The 25736-nt window shown below is 42.0% G+C and overlaps 1 protein-coding gene across 3 annotated transcripts in view; it reads left to right on the top strand.

The window, feature by feature from the left end:
- LRRC3B (leucine rich repeat containing 3B) overlaps nt 1–23475 on the top strand; it is a 47808-nt gene extending 24333 nt beyond the window's left edge. For all 3 annotated transcript variants that reach the window (XM_055710218.1, XM_055710216.1, XM_055710217.1), the window contains exon 2: nt 22211–23475. In XM_055710218.1, the coding sequence (XP_055566193.1) occupies nt 22374–23153 (780 nt within the window). In that variant the 5' untranslated portion in view covers nt 22211–22373 and the 3' untranslated portion in view covers nt 23154–23475. The remainder of the gene's footprint in view (nt 1–22210) is intronic.
- Nucleotides 23476–25736: the final 2261 nt, after the last annotated feature.

The following is a 25736-nucleotide window of genomic DNA, read 5'->3' as shown; positions in this document are numbered from 1 at the left end:
CAGAATGCAAATTTGCCCCTGTTTTCTGGCCCGCTTGAGTGTCATTTTGGTGACTGAAAACACTTTAAAAAGGCTTAAACTTTTTTTTCTCTCTTTCTCTTTTTTTTTTTTTTTTTTTAAAGGCAGCATTCTTAAAACAGCTTGTATGAAAGTAGGCACCCAAGTTAGTGTTTGATGCATTGAAATCAGTTAATCGCTTAATTGGTTCATTTGGTGTACTTATTAATATAATTAGCAAAAGTTTGGCCATGTGTGACTTGCTGTCATTTAAAAATCTTCTCCTTTTAAGAGCTTCCAAATAAGTTTATGCATATTTATTGGGGGTTTTGTCATGGCGTCAATTCAGTAATTCAATTTGCTGACTTCAGTTCAGTTACGTAAATAATAAGTATTTGCAGGTTTTGTTCTTTGCTTTTAGAAGCTGGTATGAGTTATAAAAGATGAGCACTATTTTGATTTAGAGCATGATGTCACAGAGCAATACAATAATTGTGCATCTTCAATGTTTGTTTGTTAGTATAGCCATTTCTCAGGAAGCACTGTTGTTGTGGAAACCAGCATAATTTTAATTAATGCTTTACACTATGTGCCTTACAATTAATATTTTAAAAATAGAACATCTGTAATTAGACTTTTTTACCCACCCTAGTTGTAGTGGAAACTGTAGTCGGTGGTAAGATGTCTCATAAGCACTAAGTGATAGAAAACATCTACAACTGAATTCTGGTTTGTGTTTGTAAATCCTTGTTGCAATTGAAGCACCCCATGAAGTGCATCTCTTCTTTACGGATAACACAGATTGTACAGCCATGTGTAACACAAACAGGAAATAAAAATGTGCTTCAGTAGGATGCGAATGTTGTGCTGCAAGGCCTGCAGTTACCTCTGTCTTGAGTTACGTTGCTCTCAAGTATTTTTTCTGGAATTACAGTTCTTTCAGGTGTTTTGTTTAACCTGCTTGGAAGTAACCACAGAATGGCTGAGGCTGGAAGGCATCTCTGGAGGCTGCCTAGTCCAACCTTCTGCTCAAAGGAGGCTCACCTGGAGCAGGTTGTCCAGCAGGCTTTTGAGTATCTTCAAGGATGGAGACACAGCCTCTCTGGGTAACCTGTTCCATGTTTGACCACCCTCACAGTAGGTTTATTTTCTTACTTTCAGATGGAATTCTCTGTGTTTCAGATTGTGCCCATTGCCTCTTGTCCTTTTGCTGGGCACCAACTGAGAAGAGTCTGGCTCTATCTTTGTTATTCCTGTCCATCAGTTATTTATACACATTGACAAGACCTTCCTGAGCCTTCTCCAGGCTCAACAGTCCCATCTCTCTCAGCCTGTCCTCATACATACGGATCGTCCAGTTCCTTAATCATCTTTGTGGCCCTATGCTGGACTTGTTTCAGTCCTTGTTTCTCATGTACCAGGAAGCCCAGAACTAGCCCCCGCTCTGCAGATGTGTCTCACCAGTGCTAAGTAGAGGGGGAGCATCACCTCCCTTAACCTCCCTTTAACCTCCCTTAACCTGCGGGCGACGCTCTTTCTAACGTGGCCCATGATGCTGCTATCTACCCTTGCTGCAAGGGCACATTTCTGGCTTGTATTCCATTTGGTGTCTGCCAGGACCCTTAGGTTCTTCTCTGCAAGGCTGCTTTTCAGTCGGTCAGCCTCCAGCATGTAGTGGTGCATGGAGTTATCCATCCCTGGGTACAAGACTTGGAATTCCCCTTTGCTGAGCTCCATGAGGTTCCTGTCAGCCCTCCAGCCTGTCCAGGCCCCTCTGGATGGCAGCACACCCAGCTGGTCTGTCAGCTGCTTCTCCTGGTTTTGTGTCATAAGCCAACTTGCTGTGGACTCTATCCCATCGTATAGGTCATTCATGAAAATGTTAAATGATACTGGCCCCAGAACTGACCCCTGGGATACTGCACTCGTGACTGGCCTCCAGCTGGACTTTGTGCTGCTCTCCACAGCCTTTTGAGCTAAGCAGTTCAGCCAGTTTTCTATCCGCCTCACCATTTACTTATGTAGTCTGTACTTCATCAGCCTGTCAAGGAGGATGTTATGGGAGACAGTGTCAAAACCTTTGCTGAAGTCAACATAAGTAACATCCACTTGTCTCTCATCTCAGTGAGGTGAGCCGGGCATCTCATTACAGAAAGCTATCGGGTTGGTCACATGTGATTTCTGCTTTCTTAAATCCATGCTGACTACTCCCAACCACCTTATTTTACTTCACACGTTAAGAAAATTGTTCCCAGATTTATTTACTCATCACATTCCCAGGGTTGGAGGTGAAGCTGAGCTACATGTGGTTTACTGGATCCTCCTTGAAAGTAGGACTTTTGCTTCCTGGCAGTCCTCAGATGCGAGTAGTATCCCATTCACATCAGCCAGCTCCCTCAGCATCCGTGGATACATCACCTCAGGAGCAATGGGCTTGTCTATGTGCAGTTTGTTTAAATGTCCCTTAACTGGATCCTCCTCTGCTGACAGCAAGTCTTCATTGCTCCACACTTTCTCACCGGTTGCAGGGGGCTGCGATTTCTTAGAACAGAAAATTGAAGGAAGAAATAATTGACTGCCTTTTTCCTGGTGGTAGTCTGTCCCTCTGGCTATCAAAGATAACACTTAGCGTGCTTTAAATGCAAACCAGTTCTGGCAGAATGTGTGTATTAAATTTAAAGTCTGTTGATAGACCTTGTTTAAAGATAAACTGTTAATATCTTTCCATGATTGCACTGAAAAAGAATTCTTGTGCACAAAAAAGTATTAATCTACAAAAACTGTGGGAGTTTTTCCTGTGTGCTTCGCTCTTGTGTTGGCCTGGCTGAGGGCCGGCAGTGAAGAGATGTGTAACAGGAATGACTACAGGCAGTGCAGGGATTTCAGAGATGGTTTTCACGTGTCAGAACAACAAGGTGGATTAGTCTGCAGTCACGTTCACGTTGCCATCGAGAGCTGTCGACTGTGCCTGAGCCATTTTGTTTTAAGCTTGCATGGGTGTAACAGTCCCAATCTACAAGTGTTTCTGTGCAGTCATCAAATAGGGACAAGGAGTGAAGAATAAAAAATGAAGATGCCGTTTCCAACTCAGCAGGAACCTGATGGCCCCTGAGCTCAACAGGACCAGAGCTTTGGGAGCCACTGCCTCCCAGGGTACAGGTGCAACCATTGGTGCGAGGTAGGATGCTGGTTCTCGGCTTCCGAGCTCCAAGCCCAGCAGCAGCTAGGGAATCCCACCACTTACGGGGCTGGAAAGCACAGAACGTCCCTTTCCTGCTGAGCATGTGCCACCAGCGAGGAGCACAAGTTACATCAGCCCTCCAGATTTCTCCAAAAAGAAATTGGGTATCTGCATTGAATGGAGTCAGAGCTGAGGAGCTGTCCATCTTTGGCAGTGTTCATCTACTCTTCCAGCATGGCTCCAGCAGCTTAAGTTAATAATAACTTTAAAAGGCTTTCAGTTTCTTAAGGTTCCTAAAACAGCCAGCAGTTCTGAGGGGGTTGCGCAGTGGTGAGGACTCATCCTAGCACCACGGGGAGGTCTGCCAGGTTCGCTCCTCATCCTGCACACAAGCAAGAATGACTGTCTGGGGACTGTGGCACTGCCTCAAAACTGATGGGCTGCCGCAGGTGCTGCAGTAATTATTCCCAAGAGTAGCTGTGCCATCTTTTGGGCTGCTTTCTGCTGGCACTGTTACACAAAAAGGTCATTTATTTTCCTCAGCGTATCTTCTGTTGTTAATGCATCTTGTTAAGTCAGGGTTGCAATGCATTGTTGAATCTTGTTCATCGTAGACCATTCCTAACATACCCTGTGTTAGGTGTCTTGTTTTACAAACAGGTTGTATGATCTCCAACCACCTGAGCTTCTGCTTCAGGTCATTGCTAAGATCCTGAGTGGAAGCCCAGCCAAGCAGCAAACAGTGGGGCCACTTTGTTCACCTGTTTGTAAGGGGCTGTAACTATTAGTGCAGTGGAGAGGCACCTTCTCCTCATTTTGAAGAGAGCCAGCTGAAAGCTCCGGGTGGAAGAACTGCTGAAGAAAGAATACCATCTTTTTAGTAAGATGGGAAAATGCCAGTTATTTAAATTTTGTAATTGGATTGAAATTTTTCTGTCATATGATGTTTCATAAAATTGTTTTCTCTTGGGGATTTAAAAGGTTTTTTAAAAGTTTTTAAAAATTAATATTTTATTAAAATGGCTTTCATAAAATTCAGTAAGAAAACATGTATGTTCCAGTAACATTAAAAAAATCCATCAAAGTGTCAATAACACCTTTGACACAAACACTATGAAAAATGCAGCAGAAATAAGAAATTACTTAACTGAAAGAATGCCACCATAAAGGGAATGATGTGAAATTATTTTTTTCTCTTTTTCTCTTCATCCACCATCAAGCTTTGAGCCATGCCCAATTTTAATGAGTAAAGGTAGGAGGTAGAATTTTGCCTGGGCAATACTTCAATAACTTTAAATAAAATAATTATTGACAGGTTATAGAGTATTTTTTTCTCTCATCTTACTGCTAACATTGATTCTAAGAGAAGGCTAGTATTTCTTTTGTTATAAATAAGCGATTGCCATATTAAAGCAGCTGTTAAAATAATACAAGAATTAAAATCAGTCATTATTGATGAAGTTGTTTGTGCAACCATATAAGTAACTTCATAATACAAAGTGAAGTTCTGATGGGTGAATATTGTAGATAAAGTTTTAAGACACCTGCAGGGCTGGTGGTTGACTTGCCCAGTTCTCCCTGGTTGCAGAGGTGTTTGCATCTGCCAAAGACATTTTAGCGTTTCAGCTTTGGAGAATTTTGGAGCAGTTATTTGCAAGATGGTATTTTTTTGGTGGGAACAGAAAGGAGAAGTATATCCTAATGAAAAGGACAGCAGGTGAAGTGACCCATCATAGTAGCTGTTTAGGGCTTGTTGAGGCTCGTGGCTTGAGTAACCACGTGCTTGCTGTCTCACGGTCTCCTGGCTTGCCATAGCGCAGTCGTGCTGTGGCTGCTGGCACATGCTCCCCATCTCCTCTGTGGTGGCTGGGAAAGCCAGGAGACTACCTTGATTTATCTCTTCGCACTCAGGGTGGTGCGTGTCACTCGCTCTAGCCTTCCTTTCACAAGGTGCCTTGGACACTCTTTCTGACCATCATGGGAAGAAGTAATTTTAACCTCAAAGAGTCTGTTACTGAGGAGTGTTCCTGCTAGAGCTGGGACTGTACACTTGTGTGCCGAAGAGCCTCATCCTTGTGCTTGTTTTTCTCAAAGATAATACCTGCTGCTGTTTGCCAAGGTAGTTTCTTTTTCCTGTCTACAGACAGTGTCTTCAGGTGGTTTGGAAGCAGCAACGTGGCTGGTAGTGAGAAGCTGAGGATTAAACAGGACAGCGCAGACATGGTGCTGAGGTCTGCTGCGGCCCTGCTGATGAGGGCATGTGTCCACAGTGGTGGTGAAGGTATGGGGAGACCATTGAAGCCATGGCTGTGAGTGTCTCCCTTCTGTGCTCTGGGGAGACGCTTCTGAGCACAGAGCACCATGAAAGCCCTGGTGGTGCAGTAACACATGGTTATTGCCACGTAACACTGGCTACTTTCAAATTCTGCTCATCTGGCATGGATCAGCTTGAAAATCTGTTGACAGCACCGGGCTGGCTGAGGTTTAATGCTGGGCTGTTTCTCAGGCTAGCAAAGTTTTCAAGGTTCGAAATGCAGTTTGCAAGGATGGGCTTCTCCTTGCAGCTGGAAGAGATAGAAAATCTGACGTTTTCAGGAAGCATCCTTTTGGGATGCAAGCAAACTTTCCCTGGACCAGAATGAGTGGCACTGAAAGAGTGTATGGCACCACTGTGTTGCAGAAGTTTAGTCTGTTTTATTGTGTGCGAGCTAGTCTGTTATCCTCACTGTTTGGTAAGGAAGGGCAGGGTAGAACTGGGGGGGACCTTTGGCTGACTGAAAGCCAGAAGGGTAGGAGTCGGGAGTGCAGGAGGTGCTCAGGTGTGCCCCAGCTTATGAAGACGGGACCCGCATTACTGCAGCACTGTGGCACTCCGTCTATGGCAACAAAGGGAAAGAGAATGAGTAACAGTTTCCTGCAGTGGGAAGCGTGAGGAAAAACTGAAATGAAAATGCTGCTTTCAAGTGGTGTGGTTCATTTTACTCTTTGTATTGCCATTTTTCATAGTATGTAGACTGGGACTTGATAATGTTGTTGCACAGGCCATTTGAACTTCTTTGGGTGTCCCGGACTGTTGACTTGTATTCAGATGTGGGATTTGAAGGCATAAAAGAAGTAGAGATGCCTTAGAAATTAATTGATTGTTAAAAAGAGAGAAAGGAGAGGGACATTTATCAGGGTGCATTTCATCGCTCTGTTGCGGTGAAGATGTGTAAATACAGGGTAAGACTACACCACTGTATAGGTTGTTGACCATGTCAGTGCATCTCTCTGTGCATTATTAGTCAGTGGAAAGCTGATGCTGCTGATGGTGGGCCACTTCATGGTTTTTCATGTAGCTCCCAGAAAGATGGTATAATTTGTAGAACTTAATGCCTGGCAATTTCATTGGGCCTCAGCTTGTAAGAAGTTCACAAGCCAATGAGGTCTTCCACATGAAACTCCCATGTCTGGCTTCTCCCTCCATGGTGACAGCACTGACATGGCAGCAGTTTCTGGTTCTCTTTTTAAATCACTCTTCCTGCAATTCCACAGGCTTTGCTAACAGCCTTGAACATTCCTGTAGGTTTCACCACTCTTCTAGCCTCTGTCTTTATTTCCTTGAGTTAGTAGTCCGGCCAGTGAGATGAAGACTTTGTAGCTGGGCCATCTCTAATAAAGAGCCCCTAAATCCTCATGTTTGTTTCTGACAGATGGGGAAAAAGTGAGTGGCTTTGAATTCATGTGCTTTTATTTGGGACAAACAACTCCCAAAAACCAACAACAAAAGATGCAAGTGGGGGAACAAAAAAAAACAAAAAACAAAAAACCAGTTTAAAATAAGTCTTGATTTCAAAGAAATGTCTGTAATTTATTTTCTCTGCCATTACATTTCGTTGCTTCTCCCTTACTTTTTTTTTTGAAGGAATCATTTCAGGGGAAGAAATAGTAGTCTCACTTTACCTGTCACCACCCAGACTGTTTTAGGGAAGTGTATGGACGCAAGTGACACATACTGGCCATCATAGTTATGCTCAGCACACCTCACCAAGAGTAGCTGTTGTTTCAGGAACCGGAGGATTCCTGAAGAGGATCAAGAAGGGGAGGGAGTGTATGTGTGCCACGCAGCAGGGACAGATTCCCTTTGCTCCGATGTGACTTCTATACATCTTGGTAGAAGCGAGTGGGTTAGTGACAGGGCAGGGATCGCAGGTGACAGAGCGGGGCTTGGCATAGCAAAGACTTGAGGCCACTTGGGCTCTTGTACTGGGTGAAAAAATTCAGCTTTACGGCTCTCCTGGAATCAGACTGAAACAAGACTGGTAGTAAACAACTTCTGTGCTGATAGCAGGGTGCCTGAGCATGCAGGTGGTTTGGAGCAGCAGTGAGCGCCTGTAAGCATTGTTTTATGGCGGTGTGCATTTCAGACTGAAAAATGGCCACAGGCTTTATTACTTTCATATTAACGTTTTTTCATTACTCTCTCCCTCCCCTCTCCTGCAAACTGCTGCATTCATCCACTGTAAAGTGGCTCTTTCTGTTCTCCCCTCGCCTGCCATTTCTCACAGCATGAGGAGGGGGAGGCAGGTGGGTGGCAGGAGGGACAGCTGAGGACATAATGGCACCGCATTCTGTTGCCAAATGAAGCCAAAACCCAGGCTGCCGCCAGATAACCTGTTGAAGTAACTCTCAAAGCCCTCGATGACAAAAGCTTCCCTCCTGTCATGGCTGCAGCTTTCTAGTGACCTACGAGGGGAATGCAGCTTTTATGAGAGCTTCTCCCATTAGGGTTTTTTATTTTACCTCTTGCTCCTTGATGGCAAGGGCTTTGCAGCACAGGTGGTGGTATCCATCCCTTCCCAATGCTTGCAGTCGGGTATTTCCACTATGCTTGCCACTGAGGGCTGTGTGCCAGGATGTTTGAAAATTGTGAAACAAGTAGTAGTGATTCACAGGACCGAATTTGCCCTGCTCCCCCCTGCAATTTGGAGGAATGGCCTAAAATAATTTTTTTTCAAAACACTATTCTTACATTCTCTTTCCTTTTCCAAATATATCATGTTTATCTTGGTGCCAGTACCGGCTATAGCCAGAGTTAAATTAGCCCTCCTGTTAGCTCTGCCTGGTTTTCAACAAGCCTTAGTAAAATAAATCATGTCCCACTTGTCTTTAAATTTCATTATCATGACCTAACTTAATTTGCTATAAATTATTTCTACCTGAGCTTCTTCGGCTGTGAACTTTCAGCCTCCAGTGTCTTGCTCGTTGGATCATTGCCCAGCTAATCAAGATTATTTTTTTTTTCCCTTCACAACTCCTGCTTTTTGTATCAGCTAACCCCTCCAAAGTCAACTTGGCTGTGTAACCTCCGTGGGGACACATGAAGAGCTGATGTATTCTTGTCTTTAAAATAAGGATTTTATTGAACTGAGTTTCGGTCTCTTCCTGTTGTGCTCTAGTGCTGCTAATAAAGACCTCTTTTCCCTTAGAATGAATGTGACCTCAACAGTTTGTTCTCATCTTGGAGGCAGCCATTGCAACACTTTCTTTTGGCTCTTCCTTTCTTTTCTACTTGGGAAGAATGACTGACTGGAAAATCTCTGCTCACTCAGTATTGAGCAGCTGTGCCTTGTTTTTGTTTTTTAGCACAGCTAGATTTCATGTCTGATAAAGACTGGTGTTTATTTCCACTGAAAAATGTTGATGTTTCTTTTTTTTTTTTTTTTTTTTATCCTTTAGAGCTGTTCCTTTTATTTAGCAATTGTTGATAAACAACTTTTATTTCAGCCCCCTGAACACTGAAGGCTCGCCTCTCACCAAGCTGCTGAGTTGCAACCGGGCTAAATATTTTTGCTGAGTAAGGGTCAGAGAACCCTTAAAGGATTTCAGCCTCCTACATCGAGTTGTAATAACAACTTGCTATGATCATATGTCCTCAGAAGAGAAACTTAAACAGCAAGCTTTTTATGACTTTGGAAAAATACTGCATGGTTTGAAAAGAAAAAAAAAAAAAAAAAGGATTTTACCTGATTTCCTTGGGGATGCTCCAGAGCAGTCATTTCAAAATGAAAACACGCTGATTGTTGCTTAGGTGGAACACATGTAATTTGCAGAGGCCTTTAACGGCATCTGAGGGCCTGATGTAACTCTCCAGCACATTAAAAAATAGCCAGTTTTTCTAATTCTCATTTGGAGACGAGTGGTAACAGGCAGCTGTTCGTGATGAGGAGTCTAACATTGTCTTTCAATATAGCCTTTCTTTTGAAAATAGACACTCCTGCTTGGGGTCTTAGATGCTGGTGGAACAGGTATGTCTTCTAGAGTAGTTTAACGGTTGGACTTGATAATGTCAAAGGTTTTTTCCAACCTAAATGATTCTATGATTCTAACTGCTACAGTGGACGTTGATGGAATTGCACTTTCTGGGTGCATTCAGAGGCCGCTGAAGGCATCCTGTTACCTCCTGGTACTGGATGGTGCAGGAACAGCGGGGGCAAAAGGTACTGCCCTGGGCACACAGCAGCGTCCTCGGTTCTGACATGCTTCAGTCTGACCTGAATTACTGGGCTTGAGATGAGGTTTACTGGTAAAATGACACGTCATGTGATAGGCAGGGGGTCAGATTAGATGATCTAATGGCTCCATCTGGCCTTAAACTCTTAATTAGGGAAATGCTGCCAGCACAAGATGGCATTGTAGCTGTCGGCTGCTAGATTTCGCTTGCTTGGGAGATCCTCAGCTGAAGCAGAGCTGCAGAGATTGTACTTGGGCTAGTCTTTTCCTTGGCCTCTGGTACCAGTGGTAGCCAGCAGAGCTAAAAGTGAGTCCTGATGGGAACCTGCTAATCTTGCTTTCATGGAAGTACAAAAGCCCTGTGTCTAACTATTCCAGACTGTCACACGTTCAGCTTTTACAGCTATAATGATATCTAAATATAGAAATAAAATCTGTTATTAGCCCGGTAGTATGGCATTCATTGAAAGAAAAAAGATAAGTAACTGGCATGATGATGCAAAAGAAATTACAGTTATTTGAAACTGCTCATGGATTAAAATATTAGAAAGTGGGGATGTGGTTTTATTAGTGGGTGGTTTGATACAGTAGAGGTTTATGATACCTTTGCTTGAAACCTTGGGTGCAGAAATGGGAAGTGTAGGTGTGTGCGTTGTTGTCGATGTGCACTTTGCTGTCTCAGCTATGCAAGTGGCAGTGTGCAGGTTTAATAACCATTGACACTGCAAAACCAGCATCACTAATCAACTGGTTTCTTTGGCAGGCCTGAATGTCTTGTAGTTAACTCAGTGTGTCGCTTGGTTCCAGAAGGTCACTTGAACTCCTTCTTAAAGTTGCTTAATTTCTTACTGATCTCATAATTACTCCAGACTTGTTGTCTCTTTTGCTTTTTTCTGAAATGCATTGATACGTCACAATTTTAATTTCTTCAATAGAAGATTGTGGTTTTGTGGTGTTGGGCATTCACTTTTAAGTTCAGAGCTTTTAACTGGGAATTGCAGACTTCATTGGTTTCTTTTATATACAAATGTAACATATTTTATTTTTCTTGCATTTTTCTAAATCATATACTCTACTTTGGTGTGCCATTGAAAGGTCCTGTTATTATACAACTAGCATATTTCAAAGTACAGGGAGCTGAATTAATAACTGCTGAGCTACTCTGTTCTGAAGTGCTGGCCCCTACTGCAGTTTAGCTTGTGGTTCCCCCTGTCCCCTTTCAGATATTTTCATACAGAGTAATTGCTCTGGAAGTATATTCTTTCTCTTTGTGGTCTCATCTTGTGGATATTTATGAGATTGTTTCATTTCAGTAGTAGTTTCTACTGCCCTGGCTTCTTTCCTTGCAAATTCCTTGTGCCATAGGCTCTGTGTTTATGTCAGTGAGCAGTTGTGCGTGGAGAGAAACAGCCATGGTTTCCTGTGGTTTAACACAGCAGAGTAATCTAGATCCCAATTAAAAGCAAGAATATGTGAAACTGGGTGTTAAACTGCCACTGCAGCACTGCCTCTGCTCGCTTCTGTATTTCTGAGGTGTCTAACCCAAGAGATGGTCTCCTCTGCGGTACCCATCATGGCTTCTGGGAACCTGCTCTGTGGCAGAGGTTCAGCTGGAAGAAGCGGCTTTCAGCTGTGCTCTGCCTCATTCTCCTCGTCCCTTCCCTGACTGACTTTGGAGTCTGTAACACATCTTATTTCTTCTAGGACTCCCTAGTGCCCAGGTATGTGCTGCCAGCAGCTGTCTTGCTGGCTGCTTCGTGCAACTGTTGTCAACTTTACAAAGCTGCTAGCGTGTTCCTTGCTGAATGGTCCCTTCAGGTTTGCATGCTTATTTCTGCCTTGCTGACTTTATTATCAGCACAGCTTCCTCAGACTAATTACAGCTTCTCTCTTCCCACTGCCTACTAAGTTGCGGGAATATTTGGATGAACCTCAAATGAGCCTGAAGATGGATAGCAGTATGCAGAACCAACTAAGTGCCCTTTAAAGGTGGAAGAAAGGTCTCTAGATGGTCTGAAGCTTGCTTATCTTCCAAAGCAGTACCTTAAAGGCCTATTAGTTTCTGGTAACACAGTTTTTGTTACTGGGGGTTTTACTTACACTTTGCAAAACAAGAATGAGATTTTTCAGTTGGACAAGGACACCATCTGCAGTCACCAGATGCGGTTATCAAGATTAAATTACTAGACTTGTCACTGATTGTGCTGGTAATCATTGAGGTGATCAGTGTAATTATCTTGAGATCAAGACGACATTTTCTCTGATATGGTACTGCAGAATTAAGTTGAAGAAGCATTTATCATTAGCTACTGCGTAGAGTCAGGGTATGGTTCCAACTAAGCACTTGTCTTTTTCACATTGATCACATTGTCGTAAGAGAAAAATAGATCAGCAAATATTGTGAAATTGACCTTTTGTGTTGAAAACATCTTCCACTGAGTTCTGTCAGATTTATTGAAAACCTACTGCGTAGCCTAATCATGAAAGGCTCCTAGGCATTCAGTTCATAAACCATAACTTTAAACTTTAGTCTGGATCTCTTTACCCAAGGAAGACAAAGTATTTCCACTTCAGTCTATTTTAAGCTTTCAGAGTATTTTTTTTTCTGGTATAGATCATATGGAGGATTGACTCAGCTGCTGCTGGAAAGGGTTTTCTTGCCAAACAGAGTGGTTGTTGATGTTGTCTCAGAAAATGTGACTAAGACTCAGTAGAATGTAATGTATGAATATATATATATATAAATAGAATATATATATGACTAAAAATGTTTTTGATTCTAATGCACACTAATAATTAATCTATAAACAAATGCTATAGCTTTGGAGAACTCTTCACAGACAGTCATTTGTTTGTGTTGGAGCATTTCCCTTAAGCGTATGTAACGTGGTTCTTCATGTTCTTATGTAGTGGTAAAAAATACATTTTGCAGATATGTTTGCTGAGCAGTAACTGACGTATCTTGAGCCTTTGTTCATTCTTCAATAGATTGTCAAGCTAATTTCTTGCAAGTACCGTGATAAACGATGTTGAAGAGATGATGGTATTTATCTTACATCTTATGCCTTCATTTTTAACTTACTTCATGATGCCACTATATATGCACCGTAAGTGCATGTAATGTTTTGTTTCCTTTTTCAGATGCCATAGATATGCATACAAAATGTTGTTTATGTTTCCCAACAGGCTATATTGCTCAGGAGAGGGATGGGAGCCTTTTGTAGTCTTAAGGCATACAAAGAGGATGCAGGAGATAACTGGGAAAAGTAGGCGGCACGGAACATCTTCTAAAAATCAAGTGATTCAGTCTTAGGGCTTGAAAGAAAGAGGTCTAAGAGCACCCCCGACAGCTGTTTCTTTAATTTCCATCGAGCATATCAAATTTCATTCCAAGAAATGTATTGCCACAGAACACTTCCAAGAGCAAAGCATCATAGGAAAGCTAGGAGATAATTGGTGATGTTGTTTTCTGTCAGTGATTTGTTATTATTATCTGCTAAGCTTCACACAATTATATGTCAGCTGAGAGTTATAAAATAATTCCTGACTTGACATGAAAAGGGAGAAAAGTCAAATACATTTTTTAACATGAACCCAACCCATCAGTCTTAAAGTGCTGATTCATTTGCCCACACAGTATAATTAAGATGTTAATCTGTAATAAGGAGTGATACATTCAGTGATCTCACAATCAGAAAGTAATTATAGCTTTAAATGTTCATTTGGCTCTCCTTAACCATTTTATTACTCCGTGACTGTTAAGAGAGGGTATTTGTACCTTAGGATCTGTAAACATCTGCACCCACAGTTTGCTTCTGCAACTGGACGTGGTTTGCCATGAGCAGTTGTTGGAGGGATGTCTATACTGGAAGGTTTATGGGAACAAAATGTCAACTGGCATTCGGAGTCCTGTCTTAGGGGAGAATATTATAGTTTGAGTACATTTGGCATTTCATTAGATAATGAATCCATTATGTAATTAGCGTTCAGGCTCACACCGATAAATCATGACATTTCAATTATTCATTGAATCAATGATCTTTTGCGCCCCTTTTTTTCCCCACCTCATTTGCTGTTGGCTTCTGTTAATTTCTCTTCATACTGCTTTAGGGTTTCATCTTGCCATGTTCTGAAATCCTAAAAATCTTCCATTGCCAGAGACTTGCATCTGGGAATTTAAATCACCTGGCACCTTGCAGGCAATTCTTGGCATCTCTCTGGTTTGGTGCTTCATAGCATTTTAACTGCCTGCCTTCAAGGTGAAGCTGTGAAGCAGCCAGGCAGCTGCCCCGCATCTGAGGAGTGCCAGGGAGAGAGGCGTGAAAGACAGAGGTTGTCCCGAGACTGGAGACCAGATTCTTTTTTTCATCTGCTAGGCTGAATTTCATGACAGTGTCCTGGAGCTACAGAGAGGGTTGAGTTGCCCAACTCAGTCTGCCTGTGCAGCTGGTGAGATTGCCCTTAGCTGTGGCATGCCACGGTGCCTTCCCCGCTGACAGTACACAGGCAGTGTTGTTTTAAAGAATTGTGTTGTTTGTCTGGAGGAATTCACTTGGTACCCATGAAATCCGTTGTTCCGTAGTGCGCAGACAGCACAGAGACCAGAAGTGGCTGCTGTGTGCTCCTTCAGGCCCTGCTGCTCCCGCTCAGCTCCAGCACGCAGGTATCATCATTTTCCAGCTCAGTACCCACTCAGTCACATTGTCATGGTGTAGTTTTATCATATGTCCATAGGGAAGTAAGCAAAAATCCCTTTTTCTTCTTTTTTTCCTTTTTTTTTTTTTGTGTTTGTTTTTTTTTATATATAATTACGGTTGTTTTGATACTGTACTTTTGAACCATCGTCTGAATCCTGGGACAGATGTAGAATAAGACGTAGAAGAAGGACGCTCACCATTTCTTCATCAGTCTTCTTGCATTTTTAAACAGTTGTGGTCAGCTTCAGCCCATGTGTTTGAGGAGCCAGGCAGGATTTCATGGAGATTTTTGCCCCGCTGTGCACAGACTGTGTTGGCCCCAGAGGCTCAGCTGCTCTCAAACACGGCACGCAGATGCACAGGGCAACCCCATGGGTGGCTTAGTGCAAAGTCTGTACTAGCTGGTAGTATAAGATTGAGGATAGGATGTATAGAAAACAGTCTTTCCTTTGATATCTTCTCTGATTTGATTCTTCATAAATATGCCGTCTGGACTGTGGGAGTAGTGGGGACAAATCTCTTTCTTTGGTTCAGGTAAAATTGTCCTGTCCTCAGTCCTTCAGGAAACAGGACTTTTTGGGTGGGCTAATGGCCTGTGAATTTTCTCCCTTAGCCAACTTACAGCTGTCTTGTCAATACTAATTACAAGGTCGTATTTTTAGAGATAAACTAGTATATGGCATTTTATGACCAAAAAAAAAGGGGGGGTACAAAGACATAAAATATAGCTCTTTATGGATGTAGAGAGTAAGGCAGGCCTGTGTGTGTGCTGTAACAAACAGACTGGCATTACAGGAAGAAGAGTGCAAGGAAAACAGTCCATTAGAGAGAGAGAGGAGTATTTTCGGTTTCAGTGGGTAATTTGCTAAACCTGATTTAAAATAAAAGTATTCAATATGGCAAATTTAAGATCTATTTTAGTAGAGAATAGGAGACTAGATTTATCAACGTGCATGTTTTCTATATACCAACATAATCAATATCTTAAGGAGGGGGGAAAAAGAAGTTATAATAACATCAGGTCTTTCAAATCTATAAAACAACTTACTAATTATCTGGAAGTCAGATAAAACAATAATCTTTTTACAGTGTTCCTTTTTAATGGATTTTTAGTCATAAAAGTTTAATATTTATTCAAAGTGAAAGTTTGCTTTAAAGGATGTCTATAAAAAGAGCCCTGTAGGAGTCTATTTCCTCGGCTTTTCTAATTCTGTATCAAACTTCCAATGCTGGCACCCAAGAAGGTTGTTACTCTGAAGGGTAGGAGTTTACTTATCTAGGCTTGAAAAACCGAGCTGTTTTTTTTAGGGATCTCTTGAAGACTTATGGGGAGCTGAGGGTTTCATTTGAAGGTGGTAGGGCTGCACACATACACATACACAGAGCGGTTTACAGGTTCCTCTGTGAGTCGTATGGGCTGTACATGAGGAGAACGGGAGGCACCTTGACAAGTGCCGTGCATCTCTGATGTGGAGGGCAAGCAGCTGCTCACAGGGACGCCTTTGGTATTAACTGAAAAACACAGTGACGTTTGTGGTGGTCACTGTGATCCCAAGGAGTGTGGAGCTCTGTTGTGCCATTTGGGATCTGTTTTCAGTGAGGGCTTCTCCAGGTACTGTGCCTAAAGTTAGTAGCAAGGTCATCCAAGTTTTCCACCTGTACATCATCAGAAGTGTGGTATGGCTGGGCAGGTGAATTGTGCACTAGACCCTACGAGCCACACTCTTGGGAAGCTGGGTTGTACCTAAATTCTTCCATTTTTTCTGGTGGTCAAAAAGTGACAGACCAGACAGATTGAGTGCAATCATGACATGGCCCACAGGTCACCCCCTGTGGCTGGTCTTCTGGCTTCTCCCATTCTCGCTCATTTGGGTGCATAAGCCACAGTAGCAAGAAATTCCTGTCTGATCATGGCACCTTCAGTAACCACGAATACAAACTGTGTGTGCAGATGCCAAGCGTCTCTAGTTAGCTGTGACCGCTGTGACATTGCTGGAGTAACAGATGCAATCTTTTTCATCAAGGGGTCCAGCTTTGAAGACAAGAAGAGACATTATTTCAGTACCTTACATTACTGGTAGGGAAAATGGAGTTGCTATCACTGATTTCTTCACAGTGAGACATGTGTGCCATGCAGCTCTCTTTGCACATGGCAAGAGGCTAGTGTAGTTGCTCAAATTCCAGTGAAGGCATATCTTACGGCATCTGCACAGATGATCATGCATGAGATGGAAATACCACTTTGCATAAGAGAAATGAAATGAAAACATTTTGTAGCCAGACTTGACCCTAGAAGCCACATAAAAATCTGTAGGTGGCTAACAGCTATGCTCTTACTTCCATGCTGTGCCCCCAGACTTGGCTTCACAAGCATGCCTTCCTGCTGTGCCCTTGCTGCTTCTCCCAGCATCCCAGTGCTCCTGCAGCTGCCTTTACCATCGTTCATGCTTTTGGAACACTGCTACAGTCCCCCTTTACCTGCTGGGCACCTTGAATACCTCTGCCTTTGTTTTTTTGCAACTCATTTTGTGCCATGGCTTTACAGTCCCATGCAATCTCTGAACCTAGAGGGATAAAAATTTCTTGTACTGCTGGGACTGTACCCATTGACAGTGCTGTGCTCTCCAGTTCTCGGGGTTGGGCTTTGAGCGGTCATACGCAGCTGACTGACCTGATCAGATGCTGAAGGGAAGAGAGAGGGAACACTGCGTAGTTAAGTAGGGGCAGGAACTTGATAGGAAGAAGCATGCCTCTTGATGGACCCTGGGCTCAAAAGATGATGCTTCAGCTGCAGCTTGATGCCATACCACCTGCAGTCTTTTTTTTCTCTGCGTGCCATGACATCAGATTCGAAAGAAAGAGCATCTTCCAAAATACCTGTTTTATCCAATATTTATCCAATTGTTACTGCTAGAAAAGTGCATTCTGCACAGTGTCTGTGCTGGTTGGCTTAGGGAACTAGAATGGTTTTTTAGGATCATATCTTTCTCCATTTTGCCACTTCTGCTTGTTTGTAAATAATAACAACAACAATAAAAATTAAAAGTCCTCCTCTGTCTCTTGTCAGTGATGACTCCTTACAATTTGCGATCCAGTGAAGAAATATGTGGTATTGACTGCAGAGAGCTGCTGCTGATTCTTCTCATTAGTGTTTGACCACAAGCAAGAGGAGTAATTCTGTGTGTGAGTCCGGGGGTCTTACACTGGCGTGGGCCTATGTGATCCTGTTTACAGACTTCATTTTCGGCCCTCATTTCTGTAATTTAGGACAGGAATCATGTAAAAAAGACATTTATATTAAATACATTGGATCATGATTTTGTCTTTATTATGCGAGATCTTGCTTGATGAATAATCATCAGGAAGAGGGTGGTGGTCTTGATCTCTCCTCAACAGAAATGTTTGGGAATTCACCTGAAAATGTATGAGAATTCAGGTGAAATTCCAAGTAGAAGCATTGTGATACTGGAGCAACTCGAGCAAAGATTATTGGCTGTCACAGGTAATTTTTGTAGTGCTAGAAAGTAATTTTTGAAGCATCCTACTGAAGTCTAGATGCACAATGTAGGAAGAAGGCATCTCCTGAACAAGCCGAGAGTAAATATCAGCCTCTCCCATTTGAAAGATACAAATTTCCAGGAACAGTTTCATCAACAAGTGGATCTGCTGACTTCACCTTGGTGGAGATGCAAGATCCTGATGGTTGAGGGGAAGGGTGCATGTGCATTTAAAACACTATGGGCAGAATACTTCTTAAGGCTGATTTTAGTCTCTAATTTTGAGTCTTTTGAGAGCAGTGGCTGGCCTTCAAGTACAAGGAACTGGCAGCTGCTCCACACTCACTTTTTATAGGGGCAGAGGCTGTGTAAAGGACCAGTATGGAGCTACTCACACGTGTGTGAGCACTTGGGTAATGAAGAGCTGCCATGTGGACTCTGAAAGTCTCTACATTACAGTAGAAACCACTTTTACTTCCCTTTGCCCTTCCCTTTCTCTTCCGTGAAGTCAGACATCTTTAACTATATATATGATTTTTTTTTTATATATGTTGCTTTGGTTTTTTAGCATTGTCCTAAACAGTAAGAGGTCTCAGACTGTCATTTTTATACTGTGCCATGTGATGGTTATAGGATTTGCTATCCTTCTATATCTTGCTCTGAAGACGCAAAAGTATAATATTGCACGTAGTCTTGTCATGCATTTCTGTGACTTGGCTAAGCCTGCAGGCCTTTTTTTCCAGGTTGGTCCAGGTGGGTAGTTGGAGGCACTAATGCTTCTTTACATCACTGATTTCTTGTGGGGAGGAGTAATCAATCAAATACCTAATGCCGTAGTATTGCGTTCAGGTGCTAAGACACAGTCTCTGCACCTTGCTTGCTGGAAGGGCAAGCATCTGCAAGTGCCTGACACCTGAAGCTCGGTGGAAATATCAATGTGTATTAAAAGCAAATATGCTTTCCTTGAGGGTTTCAGGATTTGTACGTTTTTCCTATGCTGTCAGATGTTTGTACTGAGTGAATGGTCTTAGGGGAGCATGAGAAGAGGAAAGATTGAAAACCAGTTTAAATTGCAAGATGGTAAAGAATTCTTTTGTGCGATCTTCACTGTCTTTTATTGCCTTGCAATATTTGACTTGTATGTTAGTTTTTCTATGTTTGTACTTGAATTTTAGAAATGTACACAAAAGGTCTTTTTGTACATGATGCCGTTACCGGTGTTTGTAGTATTGCTGTCATTTCCCTGTGCCTTTATTTACTTTTTAATTTATTTTTATTTTTTTCTTTATTTGGAGATTTCTAATTAATTCATATACTTATTTTTATTCTGTTTCTGCCATCCTTTTTTTAGTGTTTCTGACTGGTTTATCTCTTGTCTTTATTCCAGCTTTGTTACCTTCTTTATTTATTGTGTTCCAAGCAGAGAAAAATTAGATGGAGTTGAAAATCTTCCTTCTGGCATTACAAATGTGCAGATGCTAGTTCTCTCTTCTCTTGTTGCCGTCACTAGCTTGCCTGTGACTCAAGCAAGTCCTTGCTGTAAGTTTGTTGGTGAAACCCAAACCTCAGATCAGATATCCCTTGGATCAGATATTCTGATTATGGAAGTAAACAAAGCTCTGTTTCCCCTGACTGATGCTCAGTCCTGATGAGTTGCTTCCAGTTAATTTACTGAGAATTTGTTGAACTTTACTCCTGCTCAGCTAAGTTTTGTTGACTTGTATTGATAATTATGGGTTTAAACTTGTGTTTGCTCTTTCTAAGGACTTAAAGCACTGGGAGTTTTCCATTTACTTACTTATCTCTTTTGAAGAGGAATTTCCTGCTTAGTCTGTAAAGATCCTACTGCTTCCACTCAAAACACATCAATACACTATAAAGAAAAAGAGCTTCATTTTTCTTCAGTGGGATGAAAATGTTCCACATTGTCTTTGGTGCCTGGGGCCTTTTTGATACATGATCTTTGGTGGCGTAGGTGTGCTGTGGAGGACTCAGCAGGGTCCATAGTGTGATTCCAGGTTGGCAGGGTTTTTTTAGTCTGTAGTGAAGCAAATATGATATTTAATTGTCTCATCTCTGCTAAGAACAGTGTGGGGTTTATGCTTCCCTCAGAATTAAGCATCCGAAACTACTTTAGGCCTTTGCTCTTCCACCCCAGTCCATTCCTGCAGTAGGACTCCAGTATCGTCGGTGGGAAGTCACTGTATACAAGCAGTAGGTGATGAGGTGATGCTCATTCTGTGGTGATGAACTGGACCACTCATCTCCTCTTTTGGTGCAGCCAGTAGTGAGACACATCAACATGAAGGGAAAGGAAAATAGGCGGCTGTTTTTCCAGGGGATGGGCCTTTTTGCCACAGCACCCAGGGCTGCTGGAGGGAGGAGCAGGTTGCCACCTCAGAGCTGCTGGGGGGGGGGGGGAGCAGCTGCCAGCTCCAGCTTGGCCTCCGAATGGGATGCACATTTTAGCAAGTACTTAGCACTTTTGGGCAGGCTGGGAAAGAACAACTTCTGGAGCTTGTCTGCTTCTGTAGCAGATTTCTATCTGACCTGAAGACCAGGCACTGCAGTGACCAAAGAGCAGCAGGGAGAAATGGCAGGGATGCTCCCTGTGCAATGGGCTTTTTTCACGTAAAACCTGTTTCTTCCACGGAGGTCCTGCAGGACTCCATGGTGGAGGTGCTACCTCACCTTGCTGTCCTCAAAGGGAGCTTTTCATGCTCTGCTTACTTCCCTTCTTAATGGTTTCACATTTCCAGGGTTGACTTGACAATTTTTCATTGCTAACAATTTCCCTTCTTTTTAATTTTAGAGTAGGAGTTTTTTGGAGTCCAAGTGTAAAACTTCTGTTTAGGTTCTTGCGCAATCTCTTGATCAGTAAATGAGTTGAAGAGCAGTGGTGTTACGCTACTCTCTGCAGTAGTTGCAGTGAGAGTGGGCTGAGCTTTTGCTGTTCCCAAGCCATAGCAGAGGAGTAATCACACATGACATAGATGCTATTAGGATGGGTTTGGGTGGTTTTAGTGTTTTTCTGTGTGGTTACTTGACGTAGTAAGCCTCAGCAAAAGGGTTAAATAGGGCTCGAGCTATGGATTTGAAATTCTGCGTGATACATCTGATCCGTATTACTGTGATGTGCCAGAAACTGCAGTGATTGTGTGAGTTCTGCGAGCAAAAATGATTGCAATGCAATTTCTTCTTTTTCCTGTAAGATCGCATGTATCCTCCCTGCAGGGATTTTATTGTTCAGTGGACTACGGTGTGGGTTTGGAAAAAAGTAAAATCATTTGTATGTAAATACAACCTGAAGGCTGCAAATATCCAAGCTGCTACAAAGACAGAGGATGTGTACATGAAAATAAATGGACCTGTTGAGGTTAGAAATTCATAGTTTACCGTAACAGGGGAAAAAATAAATGAGGTTGTCTTTGAAACCTTATAGGTCAGCATTTCAGACTTCTGTATTTGTGCTCCAATTAAAGGAGAAAATGGAAAAGCTTCTGGATATTTACTATTTTCAAGCCAACTTGAGAAGGGAGAAGCAGAAACAATATTTTTCATATGTTCTATTACCAAATTACATGCCATGAATAAGATGGTTGTTGTTTGGCTCGTACATAGGTTTGTGTGAATTTTATTTGGTTTGGAGTCAGGCTGTGTGAGGTTTTTTGCAATTGTTACATTTCTTTTTTTTTTTTCCTTTATGTTAAATGAAAAGAAAATCTTCAAGAAAACTGGAAGTAGAAACGATTTCTGTGGGTCTCACAATATGCTGGGAGGTACAGGAAACCCAGCGTTCAAAAGCAGAAGAGAAGGAGAGGGAGACAAGAAAGGAGATGCTGGATGTGTCTTACAGCAGCATTTGGTTTACTTGATTTTTATTTCTTGATACAGTAAAAATATTTCCTTGCTGAAGTACTTTGATTTGGACTTAAAATAGCATATATGCTTTTGAAATAAGTTCACATTAACCCCCACAAATCCCTCACTTACCTGTCCAACTCTCAGCTCCTGTTAATGCATATTCTGCTTTCAGCAAGGGAAAATGTAATTTAGTTTTATAGCTGCTTTAGAAAAGTCTGTGATAAAAACAAACCAGTGCCGCCTCTAATGAGTATTAAAGCCCAAACCTGTGCACTTTCTAATAGGTGTAGTCTTTCCTCTTAAAAATGTCCTGGGGTTTTATGTACTAAACTCAGATTAATGATAATGGGAGTTACCTAAATAAATCCTCTGGTGCACTGATAGTATAATAGAACATTTATTTAGTGTTGCATTTCACTTTGACTTCATTTTGTTTCTATTTTTTTAATGAAAACAAAATTTTCTTTCCTTCCTCTCCGTAGGTGTGCTTCTAAGAAGAGTATTGACCATGAGGAAGCCCACGTGTTAGTCAGTTTGTACTAATCCCACTGAAGAAAATGAAGCCACGTTTCAGCTTTGCCGACCCTTTTCCCACCACTGTTGGCTGAATGAGAAATGGTCGCGTGATTATGCTGACACCCCAGCATGCATTTGGTAGACCTGTGGTTAACACGTTCCCTCTCCATGTGTCTGCTCTTACAAAGTTTTGTCCTCATGATACTGTGCTTTCATTCTGCCAGTATGTGCCCGAAAGGCTGCCTCTGTTCTCACTCTGGAGGTCTGAACGTCAGCTGTAGCAATGCAAACCTCAAGGAAATTCCCAGAGATCTTCCTCCAGAAACAGTCTTACTGTATTTGGACTCCAATCAGATAACCTCTATCCCTAATGAAATTTTTAAGGACTTGCACCAACTGAGAGTCCTCAATTTATCAAAAAACGGGATTGAGTTTATAGATGAACATGCCTTTAAAGGGGTGGCAGAAACCTTGCAGACTCTGGATTTGTCCGACAACCGGATTCAAAGCGTGCACAAAAACGCTTTCAACAACTTAAAGGCCAGAGCCAGAATTGCAAACAATCCCTGGCACTGTGACTGCACACTGCAGCAGGTGTTGAGGAGCATGGCCTCCAACCATGAGACTGCCAATAACGTCATCTGCAAGACTTCTGTGCTGGATGAACACGCGGGGAGACCGTTCCTCAATGCTGCCAACGATGCTGACCTCTGCAACCTTCCTAAAAAGACTACCGATTATGCCATGCTGGTCACCATGTTTGGCTGGTTCACCATGGTGATCTCGTATGTGGTTTATTATGTCCGGCAAAATCAGGAGGATGCGAGGAGGCACCTTGAGTACTTGAAATCCCTGCCAAGCAGGCAAAAGAAACCAGATGAAGCTGATGACATTAGCACTGTGGTATAGTATTCTGAATACAATGACTGCCTTTGTGATGGAGACTGGATTTGGATGACGTGAAACCCAGAGGTTTACTTCTAACGTTCATTGTAACATTAACACTTTGGGGTTGGGGTTTTTTTTCCTGTTTAACTGAATTACACCACTGTTGAGCTTTCTAACAGAAAGTTTTGTCCGGGTGGTATACTTTAATTATTTCTCTGGTGGTATCCTAAAGCAAGTGAACTAATATGTAAACATTAGTTTAGACCCATTCCACTATTTAATAACGAAATTTATTTTTTTAATTTAAAAACCAAATAAAAGCTTAAATTTGAACCATGTAAAACAGAGTAATTTATTGATCACAAACCTATCCAGTACCAGGGCACACTTGGTTTGATCAGTGCTCGCAAGGTAGAAGAGAGGAACGATGACGAAGTGGGCTGTGAGAGGTCCTGGAGCCGAGGCTCCCTGAAGGACATTTCTCTCCCTGGGGTGCGAGGTGAAGAGCTGGTGAATGGTAGCCCATTTTTGGGGCTGCTGACCGTGATGGGAGAAGGGTGTGGAGAGAGCACAGTGCCCTGATTCTGGGTGTAATGGACCCGTGCTTGGGTAGGACCCCGGGAGGCGTTTTGGCGGCACTGGGGAGGAGCCAACATGAAGGAACTTCATTGCAGGACATGAAAGAGAGGTAAGTGGCAAAATGCGGTGGTGTTTCATCTTATACCTGCTTACTGCCTCCCATGAGCTTCAGGCAGGGGTCCCCAGCAATGGGGAGGACAGCGAGAAGGCAAGCACAAACTTAGTATACTGTTTAAACTAGAGTAGTGATGGTGATGACAGATTTTAAAATTTAAAACAGCAAATTAGTCTTTTTAATCTGTGTATTGGTTCATAACTAAAAGTGGCTTTATTTTTTAGAGTGCATCCTTTTTTAAAAAACTGAATTAAGTAAGTGTATATTTAGGCTGGGCATATTCTGTTGTGTGTTAGAAAATATTTTGGTATGATTTTATGGGCAAGGCTTAGGAAGTCCATGTACTTAAATTCGGCCTTGGATACAAAATGGATATTTTAAAACCATGTCTTTGAAAACATGGTAGTGTTCTCTTGTCATAGATGAGGTTTTCAAAGGGAACAGATTCACAAGAATGTGTACCTCTTGTCCTTCATTTCCATAATAAAATAATACTTGTCTCTGGGTCCCTATAGGTCCAGTCTAACTGACATTAGACTATGGATTGCTGAAGGATGGATTAAAAAATGTATAAAATGCTACTTTGCCAAAAAAGCGTTAACAGCCTTAACTCAGAAAACTCCAGTCATATCTTCCATTAGATTGTCTGTTATTTCTGTTACAATTATACTCTTACGGTTTAGAAGGCACAAGCCTGTTTATCTTCTTTCAGAACATCGTTAAAAGAGTATCTAAAATCTGTTTCAAAGCAAGTGAGAGAACAGGAAAAAAAGACGTCTTAAAAAAAATTTGCATAGAGTCAACTTTTTATGTCATCTTTGTGGGCTGACTCCTGTCTAAGTAGCTGTTCTTGTGACCAACTTAGCTATTTGCATTGCTTTATCTCGATTAACAATTTGTGGCCTTTTAAGAGAATGTTCATGTTTGTAAAGGGCAGAGTTTATCCAAAAAAGATCTGTGCTCTGATATTTCTACCTCCCCCCTTTGCCCCCCTATTACGTTAAAAAAAATATATATTTTCTAAGAGGAGGATGCTGTTGATTACACACCCTGCTTAGCTTGCATTTTATACCTTCCTTTTCTTCAAGCTCTATCTTGCTGAACTTTCCAGCATTGCCAAAGTCCCCAGCCCCCCCAGTGCTGTGGGGCCTCCTGCAGGTGCTGAAAGCAGTGGGACTAAATACACATGTGACTCTGAAGAGAGCAGATAAAATGTTATATTGTACTGGTGATATAACAAACCCTACTGAACGGGACGTGTAGTGCCTCTGCATAGGCTGAGCCAAGCTAATTCCTGATATAATTCTCCTAACTTCTCTAAAATCTCCTTCAGGGTAAAATTTATCTTGTTTCTTTCACTCTGTTCCCCAAGCGATATTTCTGATGCAGGGGGGGACTAGTTAAAAGGGACTGAGCTGGAGATACTAACTTAAATCAAGAATTCAGTGCTGTGTATTCATAATTAAATGGAGGAATTTCTCCACAAAATTTAAAACAAAATTTGGACAAAAATATTTTAAACAGCAATAGTTACAAATCCAGACAGTTTTTAAAACACTTAAAGATACCTGCAGGTTTTTTAAATTAGCTTTTAAGCAGCGTTTAAAACAAAACAACACCAAAAAAACCCCTTAACACATCTCTCCCCAAAACTGACTGACAAAACTATAAATAATTTATCTTTAGTTTTTCCATGTTACTGCTTGATCCGTAAGAATTGTTCTGGAGCGGGTACAGTTTTCCCCCAGCTGAGCTTCTGACTCTGTGTGTTTAAATCCTGGCCAAAAAACGATTTAAACCAAGTTAAGCAGTACTCTGTAGAAAGGCTCTGGAGGGATGGTTTCATATCAGTTCTCCAGGTCTACTGATTTTCTTTCATTGATTCACAAGACTTTTCCTTTCTTCTTTTA

The sequence above is a fragment of the Falco cherrug genome, chromosome 4, assembly GCF_023634085.1.
Source record: "Falco cherrug isolate bFalChe1 chromosome 4, bFalChe1.pri, whole genome shotgun sequence".
NCBI lineage: Eukaryota > Metazoa > Chordata > Aves > Falconiformes > Falconidae > Falco > Falco cherrug.
The sequence above is the reverse complement of the archived record's forward strand: the minus strand, read 5'-3'. Positions and strand labels throughout refer to the sequence as shown.